This window comes from Mya arenaria, chromosome 13 (genome assembly GCF_026914265.1).
Source record: "Mya arenaria isolate MELC-2E11 chromosome 13, ASM2691426v1".
Taxonomy (NCBI): Eukaryota; Metazoa; Mollusca; class Bivalvia; order Myida; family Myidae; genus Mya; species Mya arenaria.
This window is the reverse complement of record NC_069134.1, coordinates 40,819,152-40,839,870: the sequence shown is the minus strand read 5'-3', so window position 1 is coordinate 40,839,870 and position 20,719 is coordinate 40,819,152. Positions and strand designations below refer to the sequence as shown.

The following is a 20,719-nucleotide window of genomic DNA, read 5'->3' as shown; positions in this document are numbered from 1 at the left end:
AAACTTGGGAATTTTACTTTCTAAATATTAAAATGTTCTCAGGGAACAAACTATGTCCTGTGGCATATGGAGCCTCGGTGAACAGTTGCAGCGTATTGCAATGTTATTGAATCTTCTTAAATTACTTGCTTACAATTGTCTTTCGTAAATGAAATTGGATATGCAAGCTTGTAGCCTTAAGCATTTTGTCTTAAAGCCTCTGCCACATCTTTTATTTGCAGCCATCGTTTGCATATTGCAACGGTGCTATTGAAGACAAAACTGAGTTCAATTTTCATCAGTTTTATTTCACAGAACCATTTCTTCTTGAGTTTGACAAACAAAACGAAAGAATGAATCTCTCTTTCTAAATGCAACAAAATATAATTCCTATTTTGTTTTTCATCGTTTTTAGCCATGCATAGTCTGGTATTTTAATTAAAATTCAGGTCTACTTTGGCAACAAGAATATCGTGGTATGAAATATGTAAAATGTCATATCTGCTTTTTAACTTAATGTCATTTCAAACATTTCGCTTCCCCGCCTCGATATGATCGTGTACCTCTAACGTTTTAATCGAATCCAATCCAAAAAAATGTAAATGACTTTGCCACATTTTCATATAGTATTTTCCTAGCAAAATTAATGTTTTAGCACAATACAGCGATACTTGTATTGAAATGATGAAATAATGTTTTGCAAGTTGAAACAAAACAGGGATTAAAATGGAACAACATTGCTGGTTTGAAAGGCCAAATCTTTAGAAAGTATACAATGGAAAATGCGCGACACTAAAATAACTGATTATGAGTGATGCAAAAACTGTTTCAAAGTATCATAATAAACGCTGACGGTTTTTTAACCATTAAAGATAAATAAAAAGTCCAGTTTGATGTTATTAGCAAAGAGAAAAATGTTATAACAGGTTTTTTGGTGTGTTTTTTTATGCAATAACTGTATTGAATTTCCACTTTGGAAAGGTCAGTGAAACTCGAGTCCACTTGAACACGGGGCTACCGGGGGCTTATACCTTCCTTTCCTATACATTCTGCAACTGATTGTGTCACGAAAATGAATGGCAAATCTTTGTACAGTTAGGAAGACCTTTAATATACGCTTGTTGTTAATGCGAATACACCAGTGTTGATGTAACTGTTTTGTTCCTTTAAAGTTGCACTCTCACAGATTGAACGTTTGACCACTTTTTTTTTGGAACAAGCCAATTTTTGCGAAAATCCATGGAAAGCAGTTAAATAGACTGCTGACAAAAAATTTATCGCAGATTTTTTTATTTAAATTCAAAATATTATGTTTTATGCATTTTTCTTAAATCGTTAGTAAGGTTTAAGCCATAAAACATTAATTTTCGAACGGAAATATCAACAACTACGATCTGATTTTTTCTCAGCAATCCTAAATCATTGGTTTGCAGAAATTTATGCAAAAATTTGCTCTTTCCAAGACAAAAAATTAAAAAAAGTTGTACAAATGGTAAATCTGTGAGAGTGCATCTTTAACAAAAGAAGACTGAAATGTGTATTAAATAAGTGCAGTTCTATTCTTTTCACATTGACAACAATGAATACTTGAACCATTGTAACGTTGCTTTTTTGTAGTTTTATATTTCAATAAATTGTCAATATGTCATATGTTTAATATGATTGGGCTATTGCACTAACGCTTCCTTTTGGCCACATTATAATTGATAGGTATACAAAAGAAACGCAATTTTAATGTTTACGCATCACTATGTTTAACTCATTTGACCATTTGACCTAAGTGATCAAAACAAATCAAAAACATATAATTTATGTACAGATAAAAAAATATATTAGCAACAATTTGGCGTTTTTTATCTGACCATGCAGCTATTAATTAAACTCCCCATTTATAAAGGCTTATATTTTATTTCAATCTGTGCACAAAATCATACATTTTTTAGTTCGTTTTGATCATAAACTTTAATGAGTTTAACATCAAAATGCATTAAAATTAATACGTCTATTTTATGCATAGATTTATCTAGACTTTGTACTTTTAACATGTCTATAAACACTTTTTTGACAATTTGAAATTTGTTTCCCCAGAATCCCAGTCCCCGAAAGTGTGTCTGCTGCACCCAGGGTTACGTCAACAGCTGATTTCCTTACCGTTTTTCGGTCTGTCGGCGTTCGTGGATACGTGAAACATTTGGAGTCTATCGCGTCTCGTTCTGGGAAATTTATTGTTGAATATAAATTCTACTGAACATTTCGCCAATGTAATTATTTAGACAGACGTCGCAAAATTGTATCAAGCCCGTAGCTTATCATATACTCACAGATGATAGTATCGAACAAACCACTGCGCTATACGGAGTCCACGCACGATAAAGCTGCTGAGAACCGCCGTGGAAAAGACATTTTGCATCTAATTCTCACATCGCACTTCGTGCTTGATATCATAAATGTTTATGTGATATAGTGGTTCCAGATATCATTTTGCAGTTGAGTGACAGAAGATTGAAACATGTCTTTGACGTTGATTTGCGGAGAAAGGTAGTTACGTCACAAGACAGCTAACGAAAAGGCTGACTTTACTCCATGCAGTTGGACGCTTACTCGTAGTTGAGTTATTCAATGTCAAAGAGTGGCTTTCATTCATGAAAACATATGTTTTATTAGCGGGGAATTTTTAAGTGTTTCATAATCCTCAACAATTCCAAAGACATAAAACGTAATAATAGGAATGTTTATGTGAGTAACAATAAAAAAAAGGTTTAAGGCACGAACGGCTGCTCCTATAGTTATTTATGTGAGGATATTTTTTCAAACTGTTCAAACGTTTGAAATGTTTGGAAATATACGATGTTAGTATAAATATTAACAGATAACTTTGACAGTAATAAAGTAAAAAAAAAGTTCTAATTAAATAAAAAAAACTTTCAAGTTTGAATAATAAAATAAAGTGTTTGGAAAGTTTATATCAAGGTATATAATTGTAAACGAGATCCATTTTGGAAACTAAAACTGTGTATTGAACCATTTTGGATAAAAGAAATATTCTAACCGGAAATGGCGACAGATTCCGCACCCGAGCACCTTGTCGGTGAATACGGCGGGGAATATATGTACGACGATTATTACGCGGCTTACTACAACGGAACGCCCATGTACGAAATGGATGACTCGATGCTACATCTTCCCCTGAACGAGTTTTTACCAACCGTCCTCGTCTACAGCATCGTCGGGTTATTCGGTCTCGTCGGCAATCTGCTGGTCATCTTCTCCATAGCTCGCGTGAAGCGCATGCGCACTATCACCAATCTGTTCCTCATCAGCCTCGCATCGGCAGACCTTCTCCTCGTGTGTGTCTGTGTCCCTGTTAGGGTAAGTACATAACTAACATCAAAACATATTTAATAGACTATACTCTAATACACCAGTCAATTGTAACCACGGCCCCCAAAGTCCGGGGGTATACCGGGGAAAGCCGGGGAAATGGGCCGTGTTTTTTCCTTCCAGGTGCCCCGCAGTGGCTGGTGAATGCGGTGGTTTTGTCTTCGCGCAAAATATAGCGCAGACTGAGACTTTCCTAGGGTTCCTGGGGTGCGGGGACATTTTACCATCAGTTCGTTTTCCTAGGGCGGGGATTTTACACGGGCTTTTTTTTAAATTGACTGGTGCATAATATACCTGAATACGTATTATTGCATTCCATTTGGTATGATTCGTCTAAACGCTTCTTGCTCAAGATTTAAACGCAAACCCCACATGTCGCATTTTAAAATACAATAAATATCACTTATAATGTAATGAAAGTATGTTGTTATAAATGTGTTAACCTACCGTACACCACAATAAATTTGTGATTCGTTTGAGTCAAAATTGGTATTGTTGCATTTCAGAGTTTAACCCTAAACTCGGACATGTTAAAATTGGCCACACATTGCCATGTCCGATTGTAGGGATTTAACTAACCAACTAACACTTCTAAAATGATTTCTTGAATGAAATTTAGTAATGTGGTTCGTGATTGTTTGCATCGAATGCAGACCCCTTGACTAGAACCAATTTTGATTAACATCATTTATAACTATACATGGTATAGGCTGTTCAAGACCTCAAGGTCGTTCACCCAAAGGTAAGCTACAACAGGTTGTACCCTGTTCAGTTATATTTAGATCTGTACTCTTTAACAATAGCTTACACCTCGTGAAAAAGCAATGAATCCAAGTGTATCGCAGTGAGAGGGGCTATAACTGAAGTAGAACAAAAACCATCTTTATATGAAAACATCAAACAACTTTCTTATTAACTTCATTTTATAGCATAACACTGATATTTTTACGATTAAGGGTTTTCCACAGTGCAAAAAATATTTGAAGGACCGAAAAATGAAATGTTTAAAAAAATGTGTTCAGAGCTTTAATATTTAGCAAGCATTGTGTATATATCAGTTGCAACATGTGTAGCTGTATTTAGGAGTTGGCCAGATTTTACGAAAGAAGATTTTATCATATTTCTAATAAAAATCATTAGTATGTTTTCTGGAAATGTTTTTATGCAAAATGTTTAGGGGCTTTGTGGTGATTGCAGCTATTTTTAGAACGAAATGTGCATTTTTGTAACCAGGAAATGAATTTATTCCACTATTTTTCATTATTTTGTTGAATGTCTCTTTTTGAAAATATATCATCAATAACTCACAAGATAGGTAATCTATGGATTTTTGACACAGAAACATAGTTATATTGCCAACAGACATTTCTGAAAAATATGAGATTGCTTTTGGTGCAAAATGGCTAAAATCCTCTATTGTAAAATTTGGTCTCCTTTTTACCCCCCCCCCCCCCCAAAAAAAAAATAAAAATAAAAATAAATAAATATTGCAATAGATGAATGTTCTACTCCCGAAAGAGATTGTTAATCAAAACTAAATGATTTTTTTTTAAATGTTTCCATTTTAGGCCTTCCCCACCCACTTTTGTACTGTGGAAGACCCTTAAATTATCCATTCAAATGTACTTTTCAGTCTTCTTCCACATAAGTTCGAATCATTTTGGTAAACGCCGTGGAAAACAAAAAATAAGAGAAACACGATGAAATGAAAGTACAATTGAAACAATTGATTTTTACTTCGCGCGAATTCGTTATAAAGTGAAAGAGGTAATCCTTAATTTGCATGTAAAACGCCAAGACGTCAAGTAACTTGTAAACCATTTTTATCTATTGTTTTAGTCAGCCAGCCTCTATTGACATCGATTCATTGTTAAAAAAATGTATTTTCTGAAATGGGGCAATCAATATAATGTTAAGTTCAAACTTATTTATTTTACAACGATTGTAAAACAAGTTATTACAATATTAAATTAATCACTATCGATGGCATGGTGTTACGCGAGAGAGATGTCTAATGTTGTGGGTAGGTATCACTTAATAAATTTAAAAGAAATGTTTTCATGTTAATGCATTATTATGTTACACTCATTTGACTTTGATCATCAAAACAAAAATAAATGCATCTGATTTTTGTACAGAGAAAAACATATCAGCCTTTATAAATGGGATTTTAATTAAGAGCTACGTGGTCACAAACCCCCCAAGTTGAAAAAAGACGCCAAAATATCGCTGATATATGTTCTTGGGTGGTATTCATGATGCGATTTAAGTCAATCTTATGGTCATACATCACTGACTTCATTCACTCTATTGGTCAGTTATAAATAACAAATAATCCGATTAGCTACATCGTTCTTAGATCCAATGAAAACCAGTATTTAATACCAGCCCTTATCTGTACACAAATCATATGCCTGTTTTTGTTTTGATCATCTAAGTGAAATGAGTTAAACAGAATACTGCATTTAAATTAAAACGTTTCTTTTTTGTTGATCTGTCAAGTGAAAACATGTAGTGTGCCCCTTTTATGTTTTAATACGTTTCTTTTTTTGTTCTGACGAGTGAAAACATGTATTGTGCCCCTTTAACGTTGCACAAATACACTTAGTACCAAGCTTTATCTATGGTTTAAAGCTGCACTCTCACAAATTTACCATTTTTACAACATATTTTTTGCCTTGGAAAGAGCATTTTTTTGCTTAAATATCTGCAAACCGATAATATAAGATTGCTGACAAAAAACCAGATCGTTGATTTTCATATTTCCGTTCGAAAATTAATGTTTTATGGCTTAAACCTTTACAAACGGTTTAAGAAAAATGCATAAAAGATCAATTTTTTAACTTATAATATCAAAATATACGATATTATTTTTTGTCAGCAGTCTTATATAACTGGTTCCCATGGATTTTCGCAAAAATTGGCTTGTTCCAAGACAAAAAATAAAAGAAAAGTTTTCAAAACGTTCAATCTGTTAAAGTGCAGCTCTAATGAACATTATCAGGAACAAGGATAAATAAATACTAATGTTGAAGTTGTGATCTACCTTAATAATGGTCTTGCATCAGAAACTGAAACTATTTTTCTGAAATTACGAAACAACACTGGGGTTGTAAATGTTCAGTTTGAAGTATGCATTTCAAATTAAAACTACATTAAACTTGAAATATATCATATTTTATGCACGTTGCATCACACTTTTCGTGCTGACGAGGATGTAGCTTTCAACATGTCGATTTTCAATTGTTGTTTCTTTGTTGTTGTTTTTTTCAATTTCTTCTAAAGCTGCACTCTCACAGATTGAACGTTTTGACACCTTTTTTTATTTTTTGTCTTTGAACGAGCCAAATTTTGCGAAAGTCGATGGAAACCAGTTATATAAGACTCCTGACAGAAATCTGCTGATAGCAGTATTTTACTTTAAGTTCAAACATTGATGTTTTATGCATTTTTCCGTAAGTATCGGTTTAAGCCATAAAACATTCATTTTCGAACGGAAAAATGAAAATGTACGATCTGATTTTTTTGTCAGCAATCTCATATCACTGGTTTGCAGATATTTACGCAAATATTTGCTCTTTGTTAGACAAAAAGTAAAAAAAGTCGTAAAAATGGTATATCTGTGAGAGTGCAGCTTTAAATGAAGCAACATGACAACTATGTTCTACATAAGAAAAGACTGTACAATTTGATAATCTTAATTCTTAAAGCCGCCCTCTCATAGAGTGACCGTTTTGACAAGTTTTTGTGGGCGTTTTTTTTTTGTCCTGGAATGAGCCAATTGTTGCATAAGTATCTGAAAACCAGTGCTATAAGATTGTTGTAAAAACATCCGTTCGCAGTTTTCGATATGTATTTTAGAAAATCTATCGTTTGTGGCTAAAATCATTACTAAGGCTTAAAATTGAAAATTTCGGCAGTTTTCCAAACAATTGAGAGATTTTTAATTGTGAGTTATCTTATATGACTAAATTGAAAGCACTGATGTCAGAATCAGCTGTTTCTGAGACATACAATTAAAATGTTGTCAAATAGGATATTTTACAAGAGTGCAGCTTTAAAGTGACATTCTTATTCAAAATCATTACATACACATGTATAATAAAAAATACATTTTGAGTGATTCTCCTTTAACTACTTACTAAATAATGCATTTATTGAAAATATTACATACTTTTAACAAGATTGTAACCGTGTATTTAATAGCTGAAAATGCAAAAAATATTAAATGATTGGTGAACGTTAAAAGATTTACTGTGATCTACTTTAGTCTCAAACGGTGGAAATTCCATGTTTTCTGCACCTTTTTTAATTAAACTCGGTGTCCTTCATAAGAACCATTGTTTTCGACATTTTTTTTTTTAAATTTTAAAATAATATTATTAATTATTGTAAATCTTATTTGGGAGTAAGAGTGAATCTTTAACATATAATCTCATGTGCAAAGTCAGTATATTAGCAGTTAAATATTTTTTTCCTGCAAAGTTTTATATTTGCTTTAAGATCTATATTTGCTTAATGCCACATATATTGGTACGTACGTGCAGTTTTATGTGTGCATATAGATTTATTTAACATTTTTGCCGGCGTGTCTTTAATAATTCCCATATTTCAATTTACATATGAGGAAACTTGTTACGAACTCAACAATGAAACTCTATGCCGTATAGACTTCCATCTTAAAGTTGTTGTGTTGAATGCTCGAACCACTTCCGCATTCTTCAAAAGAAAATAGAAAATAGACTTTACAGGCGTAGCATACTTCAAACACAATAAAAGGCCATAAGTATTTATGACGGACGGAAGTTTGTATTTAAGGTCTTTGAAACTGTTAAATACGTGATACGAGGCATTTTCTAAAGTCACGTTAATACTATAGTTGTAAGCACGTATTTTCTTTAGAAATCCAAGATGCAACGAATTTATTTTCTATTTATTAACACAATGCTCTTGAAGCAAGTACTTTCAGTTTCTTTATGGCTATGCCTGAATGTTAAGGCCAATAGATTTAGGCCAGTACCAGATTTTAAGGTCTTAAAGCAAAATTCGAAATACTGTTTTAATTTACTATTTTTTTTTTCATAGTAGAAATAAAAGAAAAGTTTAATGTTTTCAATATTAAATAATGTATTTTCAATCAAATCAAAGCACATAAAGTATTCCAGATAGTATAAAGTTGTTATATTATATGATTAGAAGATACTTTACTTCAGAAAATGAAGTTAAGAAACGACTTTAAATGTTTTATGAATACCGGCCCAGAACGATAGAAATAAAGAACAATGCCGAATAACACGTCACGTACACCAAAAACCAAAACAGAGTGCAGGAAATACTTGGCTTTGATAGGATTATCAAGTATGACGTCACGGCCCAATATAAGAAAATATAAAAATTGACTCAGACACGTACACCAATAAACAGAATAGAGTGCACGAAATAATTGGCTTTCATTAGATTATCAAGTACATGTATGACGTCACTGTCCAATATAAGAATTGACGAGGTCACGTACACTAATAATCAAAATAGAGTGGAAATACTTTGCTCTGATTGGCTTGTTTGAAGCAATGAAACTACAAACCTGATAAGACGGTAAAAAACGCGCACATGAAAACTGCTAACTTACATTTTCAAATGCTGAAAAAAATATCCTGGGTTTGCGTCAAGATAGGCATCAGTAGGAGTCAAAAAAGAGCTGCTGTTTTAGTTCCAGTAACGCCCTCAATTTGATAATGCGTAAATCACATAAATCATAGTTTTGGAATAAATCATGAACTTATGAAATCTGATAGGTAACGCGTCATAAATCAGATACAAAGCAGGGGCCTGTGTTTTTATCGTGTGGGGCAAGAAAATACCAGCAGGGGGCTTTTAGCGCTTTTCCCCTCCCATCTACATGAAACTGGCGCTCTTTGTTTCTGCCCAGAGAATATTGTTTTTTTACGGTGGCTGATTACTGCCATTTATTGTTTTTCGAGGCGAAAGGGCGAAAATGTGATGATGTGGCATTGCGAAAACCCGCCACATCGGGCGAAAATGCCAATCGTAACAACTCGGCCATCTCCGGCAAGCTTCGAGTCTTGTTGAATACTGGCCGAGGTGTTCCGATTGCAAAAATTCGCCGAGTGGTTAGGCTGAAAAATGTAAAATAATAATTCGGCGCATTTTCCCCCCACTTGGCTCATGTCGGATTTTCGCCGCGGCACTTCGCCCATTTTTGCTTTATGAAATGACAGAACACGGTCACCATTGTTTTCACCGATAAAAAGCGCAAAGAGAAGAAACAATTGAGTAATTGCGATTGACCTCTTCCATTTGGTACAGAGTTCGCTTGACGTCTCCATTCTTGCATGACCTTATTAGGTAAATAAACGGATAATATAAATCACAGTACCGTAGACAATTCCCTCATGCAACAATAAACGGCAGATTTCCAGAGCGGATTAGTGGGTAACAGAATCAAGGAAAATATTTATTCAAGTCCTGAGTGTAATGGTGTGTAAGCTTATTAATACTCGCACTCGGCCTTGTCCATTCAACGAGTGCTCTGATCAGATTGTTCGTCACTTTAGGCTTTAAGTCCCGAGTACAGTCGCTCACCTTAGCTTACTGTTTCGTAATGCACCAATCAATTGTAACCACGGCCCCCGGTCCGGTATACCGGGGATAGCCGGATAAATAGGCCGCGTTTTACCTACCAGGTGTCCCCGCAGTGCCGGGTGCATGCGGTGTTTTTGTCTTCGCGTCAAATATAGCGAGGAATGGGCCTTACCTAGGATCCCTGAAGTGCGGGCGCATTTGGCAGGGATTTTACCAGCAGTTCGACCCGCCCTGACCCGGGCTTGGCTGGACCAAAATTCAAAGTCCCCTTTATTCCCTGGACTTGGGGGGCCTTGGTTACAACTGACTGGTGCATAACTCACACTGTTTTGTAACTCACCTGCATCGCAGCGCATAGTCTGCAAGCGGGGGACCAAACTCGTAAAATGTTAGCTGCAAACTCATTTAGTTACGTTCGGAGCACATCGGCAATTTTTCAGTGAAAACAACCTCGGGTGTATACTGAGTTATTGACGGTTCACTTTGTCAGAAATCTTAACATTATCTACGCTGCAAATACATCGCGTAGTAATTTAAATTTAGCGGTTAAACGTAATGACTTTTTTTCTTGAGAATCTTAATTATTCATGCACTAAAACACTTGACTTTGCTGCACTTGCAATCAATATAAGTTGAGTAATACAAAATACACATTAAACATTACAACTAATGAATGATATTATTTAAAACTTTACGAACTACTTCTACTGATGTACAATTATACATCCGGGGTTGTTTTATGGAAATGGCCGAGATGTTCCAAATGATATAGTTAGCTGGTCCATACAAGAGCACATGATTTCCTGTGAACATTTTATGGGAAAACGGAGAGGCAAAAAAAAATAATAACAAAAGTCCGTTAAATAACAGGCGTGGCTTGACAATTGGCAAAAAAAAACTAGAACCGTTCATATACTCCGTTCTACGACATTTTTTGGTAAATCCTTCGAACATTACAACATAAAAAATACCGAAATTTTGCGACACGTGCTGAGCATAAATATGATAAAGTGACGCGAAAATGGTAAGGCCCTGTCGGCATGTCGGCAACATGCTGACAACATCTCCGATAACTATCAAAAGACGGCCTCCTAAATTGTTTTCATTTTACAATAAAATAAACATATGCATGATAGAAATCTGCGAAACGACATGATTAGCAGTTTTTATTATTGTTATTCTATTCGAAATTCTGTATCTTTTTTTGCTGATTCAAAAGATACATGTAAGAATTTCAAATCATGTTTCAGTATATTTCCCTTAGAATGATGCATTAAATTTCAAATGAATAATTTTTTTTTTACTTCTTTAGGTTCATCATCATCATCATCATCATCATCATCATCATCATCATCATCACTACCACCGCCACCACCACCACCACCATCACACTCGCCGCCGCCGTCGACGTCATCATCATCATCATCATCATCATCATCATCATCATCATCATGATTCAATATAATATAAACGCCATTTCCATAATAGGATATAAAAAGAAGCCAACGTTTTTTTCCTCTTCCGCGTCGCCTTGCTTATTTCCCCGATAGTTTCGAAACACCACTTAAATTCCAAACTAAAGTCTGCAAATTTGTCAAGGGAAAGACGTTTCTCGAATAAATAAAAAAACACAGCCAAATTGCTTTAGGACATGTCGCCGGAGATGCTCAGTGAATATTTTGGTTTGCGCAGTAATTCCATTCATAGACGCATAATCGGATTACATACAGTTCGTACTTTCGGAATGAAAATAGATTTTAATGGACTCGATTGTTCAGTTTCTATAATACTCTTAAACATGACAATATAGTTGAAACTTTGTCAAATGATAGAATCGTAAGATATTTTGCAATTGGCAACATCGAAGAAATTGGTTAATTGGCACACTCGATAAAACTTTGTACCATCATAGAAACTTGAAGAATTTGCACCAACTTTGTCAGATGACGCCATCGTAGAAACTTGAAGAATTTGCACCAACTTTGTCAGATGACGCCATCGTAGAAACTTAAACAATTTACCAACTTTGTCAGATGACGCTATCGTAGAAACTTGAACAATTTGTACCAACTTTGTCAGATGAAGCCATCGTCGAAACTTGGACAATTTGCAACAACTTTGTCAGATGACTTCGTCAGATGACGCCATCGTAGAAACTTGAACAATTTGTAACAACTTTGTCAGATGACGCCATCGTCGAAACTTGAACAATTTGTACCAACTTTGTCACATGACACCATAGTAGGAAATTGAACAATTTGTACCAACTTTGTCCGATGACGCCATCGTCGAAACTTGAACAATTTGTATCAACTTTGTCAGATGACACCATTGTAGGAACTTGAACAATTGGTACTCCTAGTATAAAGTACATATTTGAGTAATTGGCACAAGAAATGTTCACAATTGGCATTATTGTAGACACTTGGTCAATTGGAACCATTATAGAATGTTGGCCTATTGACAGCATTGTACCAACTTCAAACCTTGATCAATTGGCAGAATCATGGCGACTTTTGCAATGCGATCATCGTACAATTTTAGTCAATTGCTGCCACTGTAGCAGCTTGGTTATTTGGCATATTAATTGAACTTTGGGAAATTGGCACCATCGTAGAAACGTGGACAATTGGCAATTGGCACTATCGTAGAAACGTGGACAATTGGCAATTCGCACTATCGTAGAAACGTGGACAATTGACAATTGGCAGTATCATAGAAACGTAGACAATTGACAATTGACACTATCGTATACAACCTGGACAATTGGCAATTGGCACTATCGTAGAAACGTGGACAATTGGCAGTATCATAGAAACGTGGACAATTGACAATTGGCACTATCGTATACAACATGGACAATTGGCAATCGGCACTATCGTAGAAACGTGGACAATTGGCAATTGGCACTATCGTATACAACATGGACAATTGGCAATTGGCAGTATCAATTATAACAATCTTAGAAACTTGGCCCATAAGATAAATTTGGGCATTTTGGACCACAAAAGAAACTGGCAAAATTTGCACCATCGTAAATACTTTCAACAATTCAGTCAATTTGCACCATAATTGTAAGTCATTTGGCACTATTGAACCAACTTGGACAAAAGGTGCCATTGTAGAAACTTTCTCAACTGGCACTATCGCAGAAACTTCAGTCATTGGTACCATCGTATAAACTGCACTTTTTGCTCACTCGTCGAATTTTTATCCGTTGTTACCATTGTAGAAGCTTGGTCAACAGCCGCCATCGTAGTAACTTTTTCAAATGGCACTTTTGTAACAACTGAGGCAAATGTTGCAATTGTTGAAACTTGTCCATTGCACAAATACCAGAATATAAAGTACGTATATATTATTAAGTGTATTTTTGACTGCATGTTACATAGTATTTTAGTTGTAAGTAAAGATAGTTGGAATAATTGGGTATAGGATATATACAATATCTTGGTTGCAAGTTTGTACATTTTAAAATAAATGTTGAGTAACAAATGAAATAAATTTCACCTGCAGATTACCAAACAACTTGTTTCTTCTTTCATCTATGGATATTTGAGTAATATTGATCCATGACCAACCAAAGCAGTAATGTGTGAACAAAACTACTGACATTGGCAAATACCAGCACTGCTTAGAAAGATTTGATGCACTATGCGTTATTAGGACGAATCCTTGAGACGTACGCATACATGAAAAGGTTACGGCTTCTATACACCAGGGATGGTCTGGTGGATATGTCATGAATAGTTAATCCTTTCAAATTACAACAGTAAATCCTTTGTGTTTCTTGGAGACATTTTCGAAGTTCGATTCGTAATAACAGTGTATTTCATACATATAAAATACATCATCGCATAAAGGTGTGCTATTGTTCAAACCTTTAAATGTGCACAATTGGCATAATTGTAGACTTTTGGTAAACTTGCTTTGTTGTATAATATTGGCTTATTGGCACCATTGCACAAATTTTGTCAATTGGCAACAATATGCCCGTTTATAGAAACTTTGGAGGATTATTGACGCCATAATAGAAACTTGGCCAATTGGCCCTTTGTTACATTTCGACAATTGGCACCTTTGTAACATTTTCGACAATTGGCACCTTTGTAACATTTTTGACAGCACCTTTGTAACATATTCGACAATTGGCACCTTTGTAACATTTTCGCCAATTGGCACCTTTGTAACATTTTCGACAATTGGCACCTTTGCAACCTTTTCGCCAATTGGCATCTTTGTAACATTTCGACAATTGTCACCTTTGTAACATTTTCGACAATTGGCACCTTTGTAACGTTTTCGACAATGTAACATTTTCGACAATTGGCACCTTTGTAACATTTTCGACGATTGGCACCTTTGCAACATTTTCGCCAGTTGTCATCTTTGTAACATTTCGACAATTGGCACCTTTGTAACATTTTCGACAATTGGCACCTTTGTAACATTTTCGACAATTGGCACCTTTGTAACATTTTCGACAATTGGCACCTTTGCAACATTTTCGCCAATTGACACCTTTGTAACATTTTCGACAATTGGCACCTTTGTAACATTTTCGTTAGTTGGCACCCTTGAGAAACATAACCTTTTTGCAGCATTGAAAGAACTTTGCTTTTTGGCCCTTCGTAGAAACTTGGCCCATTGCCTTCGTTGTAGAAGATTGGTCATTTGGAACATTGTACCATATTCTATGCAATTGGCACCATCGTAGAAACTTGGCCCATTGCCTTCATTGTAGAAAAATGGTCATTTGGACCATTGTACCATATTCTATGCAATTGGCACCATCGTAGAAACCTGGCCCATTGCCTTCATTGTAGAAAAATGGTCATTTGGCCCATTGTACCATATTCTATGCAATTGGCACCATCGTAGAAACCTGGCCCATTGCCTTCGTTGTAGAAAAATGGTCATTTGGCCCATTATACCATATTCTATGCAATTGGCACCATCGTAGAAACCTGGCCCATTGCCTTCGTTGTAGAAAAATGGTCATTTGGACCATTGTACCATATTCTATGCAATTGGCACCATCGTAGAAACCTGGCCCATTGCCTTCGTTGTAGAAAAATGGTCATTTGGCCCATTGTACCATATTCTATGCAATTGGCACCATCGTAGAAACCTGGCCCATTGCCTTCGTTGTAGAAAAATGGTCATTTGGCCCATTGTACCATATTCTATGCAATTGGCACCATCGTAGAAACCTGGCACATTGCCTTCGTTGTAGAAAAATGGTCATTTGGCCCATTGTACCATATTCTATGCAATTGGCACCATCGTAGAAACCTGGCACATTGCCTTCGTTGTAGAAAAATGGTCATTTGGCCCATTGTACCATATTCTATGCAATTGGCACCATCGTAGAAACTTGGCCCATTGCCTTCATTGTAGAAAAATGGTCATTTGGCCCATTGTTGCATATTCTGTGCAATTGGCGCCACCGTAGAAATTTAGACAATTGGCACAAGCAAGTCTTCATTTGACTAGATCATGTTTGTTCCGCTCATTAGTTTTTCGTGCGAATTATTATTCAATAATACTAATATTTTAATTCCATTGACTATTGGGTCTTACCTTTACAGTTTCATGTTCTGTATAAAAAAAAACATAATAAAATATGTCTGGTACATTTCATGTTGTTCTTTTATTTCAGTGTATCGCGTTCTACTCATACACGTGGCGACTGGGGGAGTTCATGTGCCGGGCGACTAATTACGTGCAGCACGTGTCCATGATCTGCTCCGCCCTAACACTCACCGCCATGAGTGTCGAAAGGTGATCTTTCTTTGATGAATAATATGTAGAAGATAAAGTCTAAGAGGATATTTTTCTTTCAGTGTAAGATCGTAAAATATTTCACTGAGAACTAAAATTTATAATATTTTAAGAGTGGCGTAGCAAAGAGTGAAATATTTACCCTGGTGATGATGTGGTGAAATATGTTGCGATCTAACACTGAAAAGAATATGTTGTATTATTTTTTATAATATGCCTTCAAAGCATTAAAAACGGCATTTCAATGTTGTTTTTTGTAGAAAATTGCGCCATATTTAATGCGAGCATAAAGTGATCTAGTAAAGGACGCCATTAGAATTGTGTCCCAGCCCTGTGTGCGCTGACGTTTGATTTAGAATCAAAGGCGGGATAATATTTCTAAACAGTGAAAAAGATAAATATTTCACTGATATATAGAAATCACCGAAAAGTCTATAATGAAATTTAAAGAAAGCATAAATGTTTTATATCGAGGATTTTTTTGCAGCAAAACGGTCTTACAGATGTATAACTTGTAGATAAGTGTTATTAACTTATTATAGATAATATTTTTAGGATGTATGAGTGTACATATAATAATGTAGTTTCAGGCTTCATTTTCAATAAATAGTATTTATAAATATGTTGATTTCATATTGGCTGCATACATATATTTATACAATTTTATTAAATGTTCTGTCTTTTATAAAACTTTTTAATGTTGTTGCAAAAGGGTTCATAAATTTAATAGTGTTTCTTGTCTGGAAATAAGATCACATTTCTTCGTTGCACATCTTAACATAAGTATTTCTTGGCTGCAAGTCTGTATATTATGTAGAGTATTTATTAGCAGATTACCAAACAACTTGTCTTAAAGCTGCACTCCCACAGATATACCGTTTTTACAACTTTTTTTATTCTTTTCTTGGAAAAAGCAATTTTTTGCGGTTTAAGAAAAATGCATGAAACATCATTTTTTGGACTTATTTATAAAAATCTGCGATCTTACTTTTTGTATGCAGTCTTATATGACAGGTTTCCATGCATTTTCGCAAAAACTGGCTCGTTCCAAGACAAAAAAGGTTGTCAAAACGATCTCTGAGAGTGCAGCTTTAAATATTGGAGTATTATTGTTTCACCTTAGTTTTTTTTCCAAAACCATTTTCTGCGTATTTGTGTAAAAGACGTCTGCTGGCGTTTGCTAATACCAGTAATGCCGAGAAACTAGAAAGTTTCGATGCACTATGCGTTATTATCACGTATCCTTGAGACGTACTCATACATAAAAATACGCCTTCTATACCCCAGGGATGGTCTGATGTATATGTCATGAGCAGTACATCCCCCAAGTTTCTAATGACAACAATAAATCCGTCGTGTTTCTTGGAGAAATTCAATGTCGAAATTCAATTCGTTATAACCAGTACCATGTTTCGAACATATCATGAATTTACATAATGCCAAATTAGAACCACAATGCGTGTTGGCGTTTGCATAATAAATATATAAAAACTATAGGAACACTCCAAGGATCTAGAAACATTATATGATTTCGTAGCACAGAGATAAAAGAAGAAAAAAAAAAGATATATTGACAAAAACAAGACATGATTTGCAAATTACTTTGACAAAAATATCACAAACATAATCCAGGGGCGGCTGAATACAGCGGCACTAGACTTTTGGCATACGCTCCACCCCAAAGAACCGTAATAATGATGAGTAAAATGTTGGAAGGGGCAGGGGGTAAGGGCATCTTAGTTGCCTTTAGTGCATTTTAGTAGAACTTTCTCCGATATCGACATGAAAACCTTTACATGAACAATGTTCGGGGTAGGGGTTTTTTATGGGCACGGGCCAGCACCGCTAGTGCGATTATTATTCGGGCCTCACCAAATTGATAACTTGTTCATCGGATATTTTTCAAAAAATAATGGGGCGAGCGAGCGAAATAATAATAAAAATATTTGTTTTGCATTTAGCAAAAAAAAGAGGAGCGAGCGAAGAATACTCATTAATCACATATATCACCGTGTAATGGAACATGGGTCTTGAGTACATGTATATAACATCAAAAGTATGTGTATATTACCATGGTAGTGAGACTTCGATACCAAACATTACTTTTCAGGTTTTTTGCTATCCGGTTTCCACTACGTGCCCGGTCTATGTGCACCAAGCGGCACGCGAGTGTTGTCATCCTGTGCACGTGGTTCGCTTCCTGTCTAGCCGCGATCCCGGTCATCTTTGCTATTGTAAGTGCCCGTTGGTTGTTGTTGTTGTTGTTGCTGTTGTTGTTGTTGATGATGATGGTTCTGATTGTAGGCGATTGTGCTATGAAAGTGTAAAAGGGAAACAAGGTTTTTGAATTCGAAGAATGAACACTTGACCATTTCACGATTGATTTAAGTTGAATTGAGGAACAAATCGTCCAGGTATTTTTGGTTATTTTTTCATCAATTAGTATGTTAGTAACGGTTTAAGCCATACAACATTAATTTTCGAACGTAAATATGAAAATCTATGATCTGATTTTTTGTCAACAATCTTATATCATTGGTTTGCAGATTATTACGCAAAAAGTTGCTCTTTCCAAGACAAAAAATAAAAAAGTTGTCAAAACGTTCAATCTGTGAGAGTGCAGCTTTAAAGTGACACTCTCATTCAAAATCAATACAAACACATTTATAACAAACTTAAATTTTGCGTGATAAACCTTTAACTACTTACTAAATAAAGCATTCATGGAAAATATAAATTACTGATTACAATATTGTAACCGGGTCTTTAAAAGCTGAAAATGGAAAATTTTAAATGATTGGTGAATACTAAAAGATTTACTGTGATGTACAAGTCTCTCATAAGGTAGAAATACCGTGTTTTCTGCACATTTCTTTCAATTTAAACTCGGTTTCCTTCATAAGAACCATTGTTTTCAACATTTATTCATCCTTTTCGGTTAAATTAAACAATTGTATTAATTGTGGTAAATCTTATTTGGTAGTAAAAGTGCATCATTAACATGGTCGTCAATGGCTCGTTAAAGCTACTAGGTTAATTGTACATCGAATACCTTAAAAATAGTTTGGTTAGAGTAACATCCTTTTCAAAAACAGGTAGGTTAGGTAGGCTTTTTATTTATTTTTCTCAGGCTTGCTTTAAGAAAATAGTTGTCATCATTGGAGAATGATGTTAATTAATATTCTGAGTATAGCCTCAAAAGTTTAAAACTACATATAAAACACACACATTTATTTTTTATTAGGCTTTATATAAAGAACATAAATGTAATCAATGGAGAATGGTGTTTAAGTAATACTCTGTATAAAGCTTTAAAGCAACACTCTCACAGATATACCATTTTTATAACCTGTTTTTTTTTGTCTTAAAAAGAGAAAAAAATGCCTAAATATCTGCCAACCAATGATATATGATTGCTGACAAAAATCAGATCGTTGATGCTCATATTTCTGTTCGAAAATTAATGCTTTATGGCTTAAACCGTAACTAACGGTTTAAGTAAAATGCATAAAACATCAATTTTTGAACTTAAATATAAAAATCTGCGATCTAATTTTTTGTCTGCAGTCTTATATTATTGGTTTCCATGGATTTTCGCAAAAATTGGCTCGTTCCTAGACAAAAATAAAACAAGTTGTCAAAACGTTCAATCTGTGACAGTGCAGCTTTAAAGGTATAAAAACACGCATTAAGTTATAAAAAATACCAACTGACTGTAAAAACGGTAGGGTCGGCGCCTGTTTCGTAGGTAGGCTCGGACACCCCGAACCAAATGCATTTTAGGCCTAATTGAAACGGGCGTTCTATATATATGTTATTCATTGATTCCAAAGCGAGAGGCTGTCACTAGTAAGCAATGTATAACCTCCTGTGATGGCAAGATTTCGTCTTCAAGTAAATGGCCATTTGGAAAGAAATGAGACGCAGTAATTGAATAACCGCGAATACCAAAGAGTATATGGAAGCCAAAATTCATTTCACAATATTTGTCTTATGAAATGAAATTGCGATGGTCTGGCCGAAGGAGTAATGAAATAGATAAATTGTTCATATCCGCTAAATGGAATCCACGTTAGATCTGTCTTATGTCCTGTGTAAATTAGGCAGTCACTCAGGCCAGAGACAAATATGATATTTGCCAGAGATTTAGCTGCTTAGCTCTGTGATTCCCATGGTTGCGAAAATTATAGTATTATGTTGCATAATAATTTTGCATTCGGAACTCCTCGGCCATTTTCTATCGAAAACAACCTTGGATGAGTACTGGTATATCAGTAGAAGTAGATCGTATTTTGTTTAAAGTGACACTCTTATTATCTAAAAAAAATCTCAACTAGTTAAAAAACATATAATCACCGCCAAGCAAGTGTTAAAAAATGCAAATGATCATGGACTATCATAGTCTACTTCATTGATGTATATATGTGTGATGTTATGTGTGGAAATAAACTTGTGTTCTGTTCTATTAAAAATCAATACATACACACGTATAACGAAAATAAATTTTGAGTGATAAACCTTTAACTACTTAATAAATAATGCATTTATGGAAAATATTAATTTCTTATAACACGATTGTCAAGGTGTTTTTAATTGTAGAAAGCGCAAAAAATATTAAATGATTGATGAATGCTAAAAGATTTACTGTGGTCTTCTATCGTGTCATAAGGTATAAATACCGTGTTTCCTGAACATTTTTTCAAATTAAACTCGGTATCCTTCATAGGAACCATTGTTTTCGACATTTATTCATCCTTTTTGGTAAATTAAAACAATTGTTTTAATTGTGGTAAATCTTATTTTGGAGTAAGAGTGCATCTTTAATAAAAGTAGTGATTAATTTGTGTTTTAACGTGTCTTGCATTACTCAATTAAAATTGATTGCCAGTGTAGTGAATTATTGCATAAATAATTAAGATTCCCGAGAATAAAATCATGAAGTTTAACTGTTAAATTGAAATTACTACGCGAT

At 34.8% G+C, this 20,719-nt stretch overlaps 1 protein-coding gene across 1 annotated transcript in view; it reads left to right on the top strand.

The window, feature by feature from the left end:
- The first annotated feature begins 2,398 nt into the window (after positions 1-2,398).
- Positions 2,399-20,719, top strand: part of LOC128213448 (cholecystokinin receptor-like) — a 30,782-nt gene continuing 12,461 nt past the window's right edge. The window contains exons 1-3 of the mRNA XM_052919150.1: positions 2,399-3,348; positions 15,626-15,747; positions 17,858-17,981. Coding sequence (XP_052775110.1) covers positions 3,034-3,348; positions 15,626-15,747; positions 17,858-17,981 — 561 coding nt within the window. The 5' untranslated portion in view covers positions 2,399-3,033. The remainder of the gene's footprint in view (positions 3,349-15,625; positions 15,748-17,857; positions 17,982-20,719) is intronic.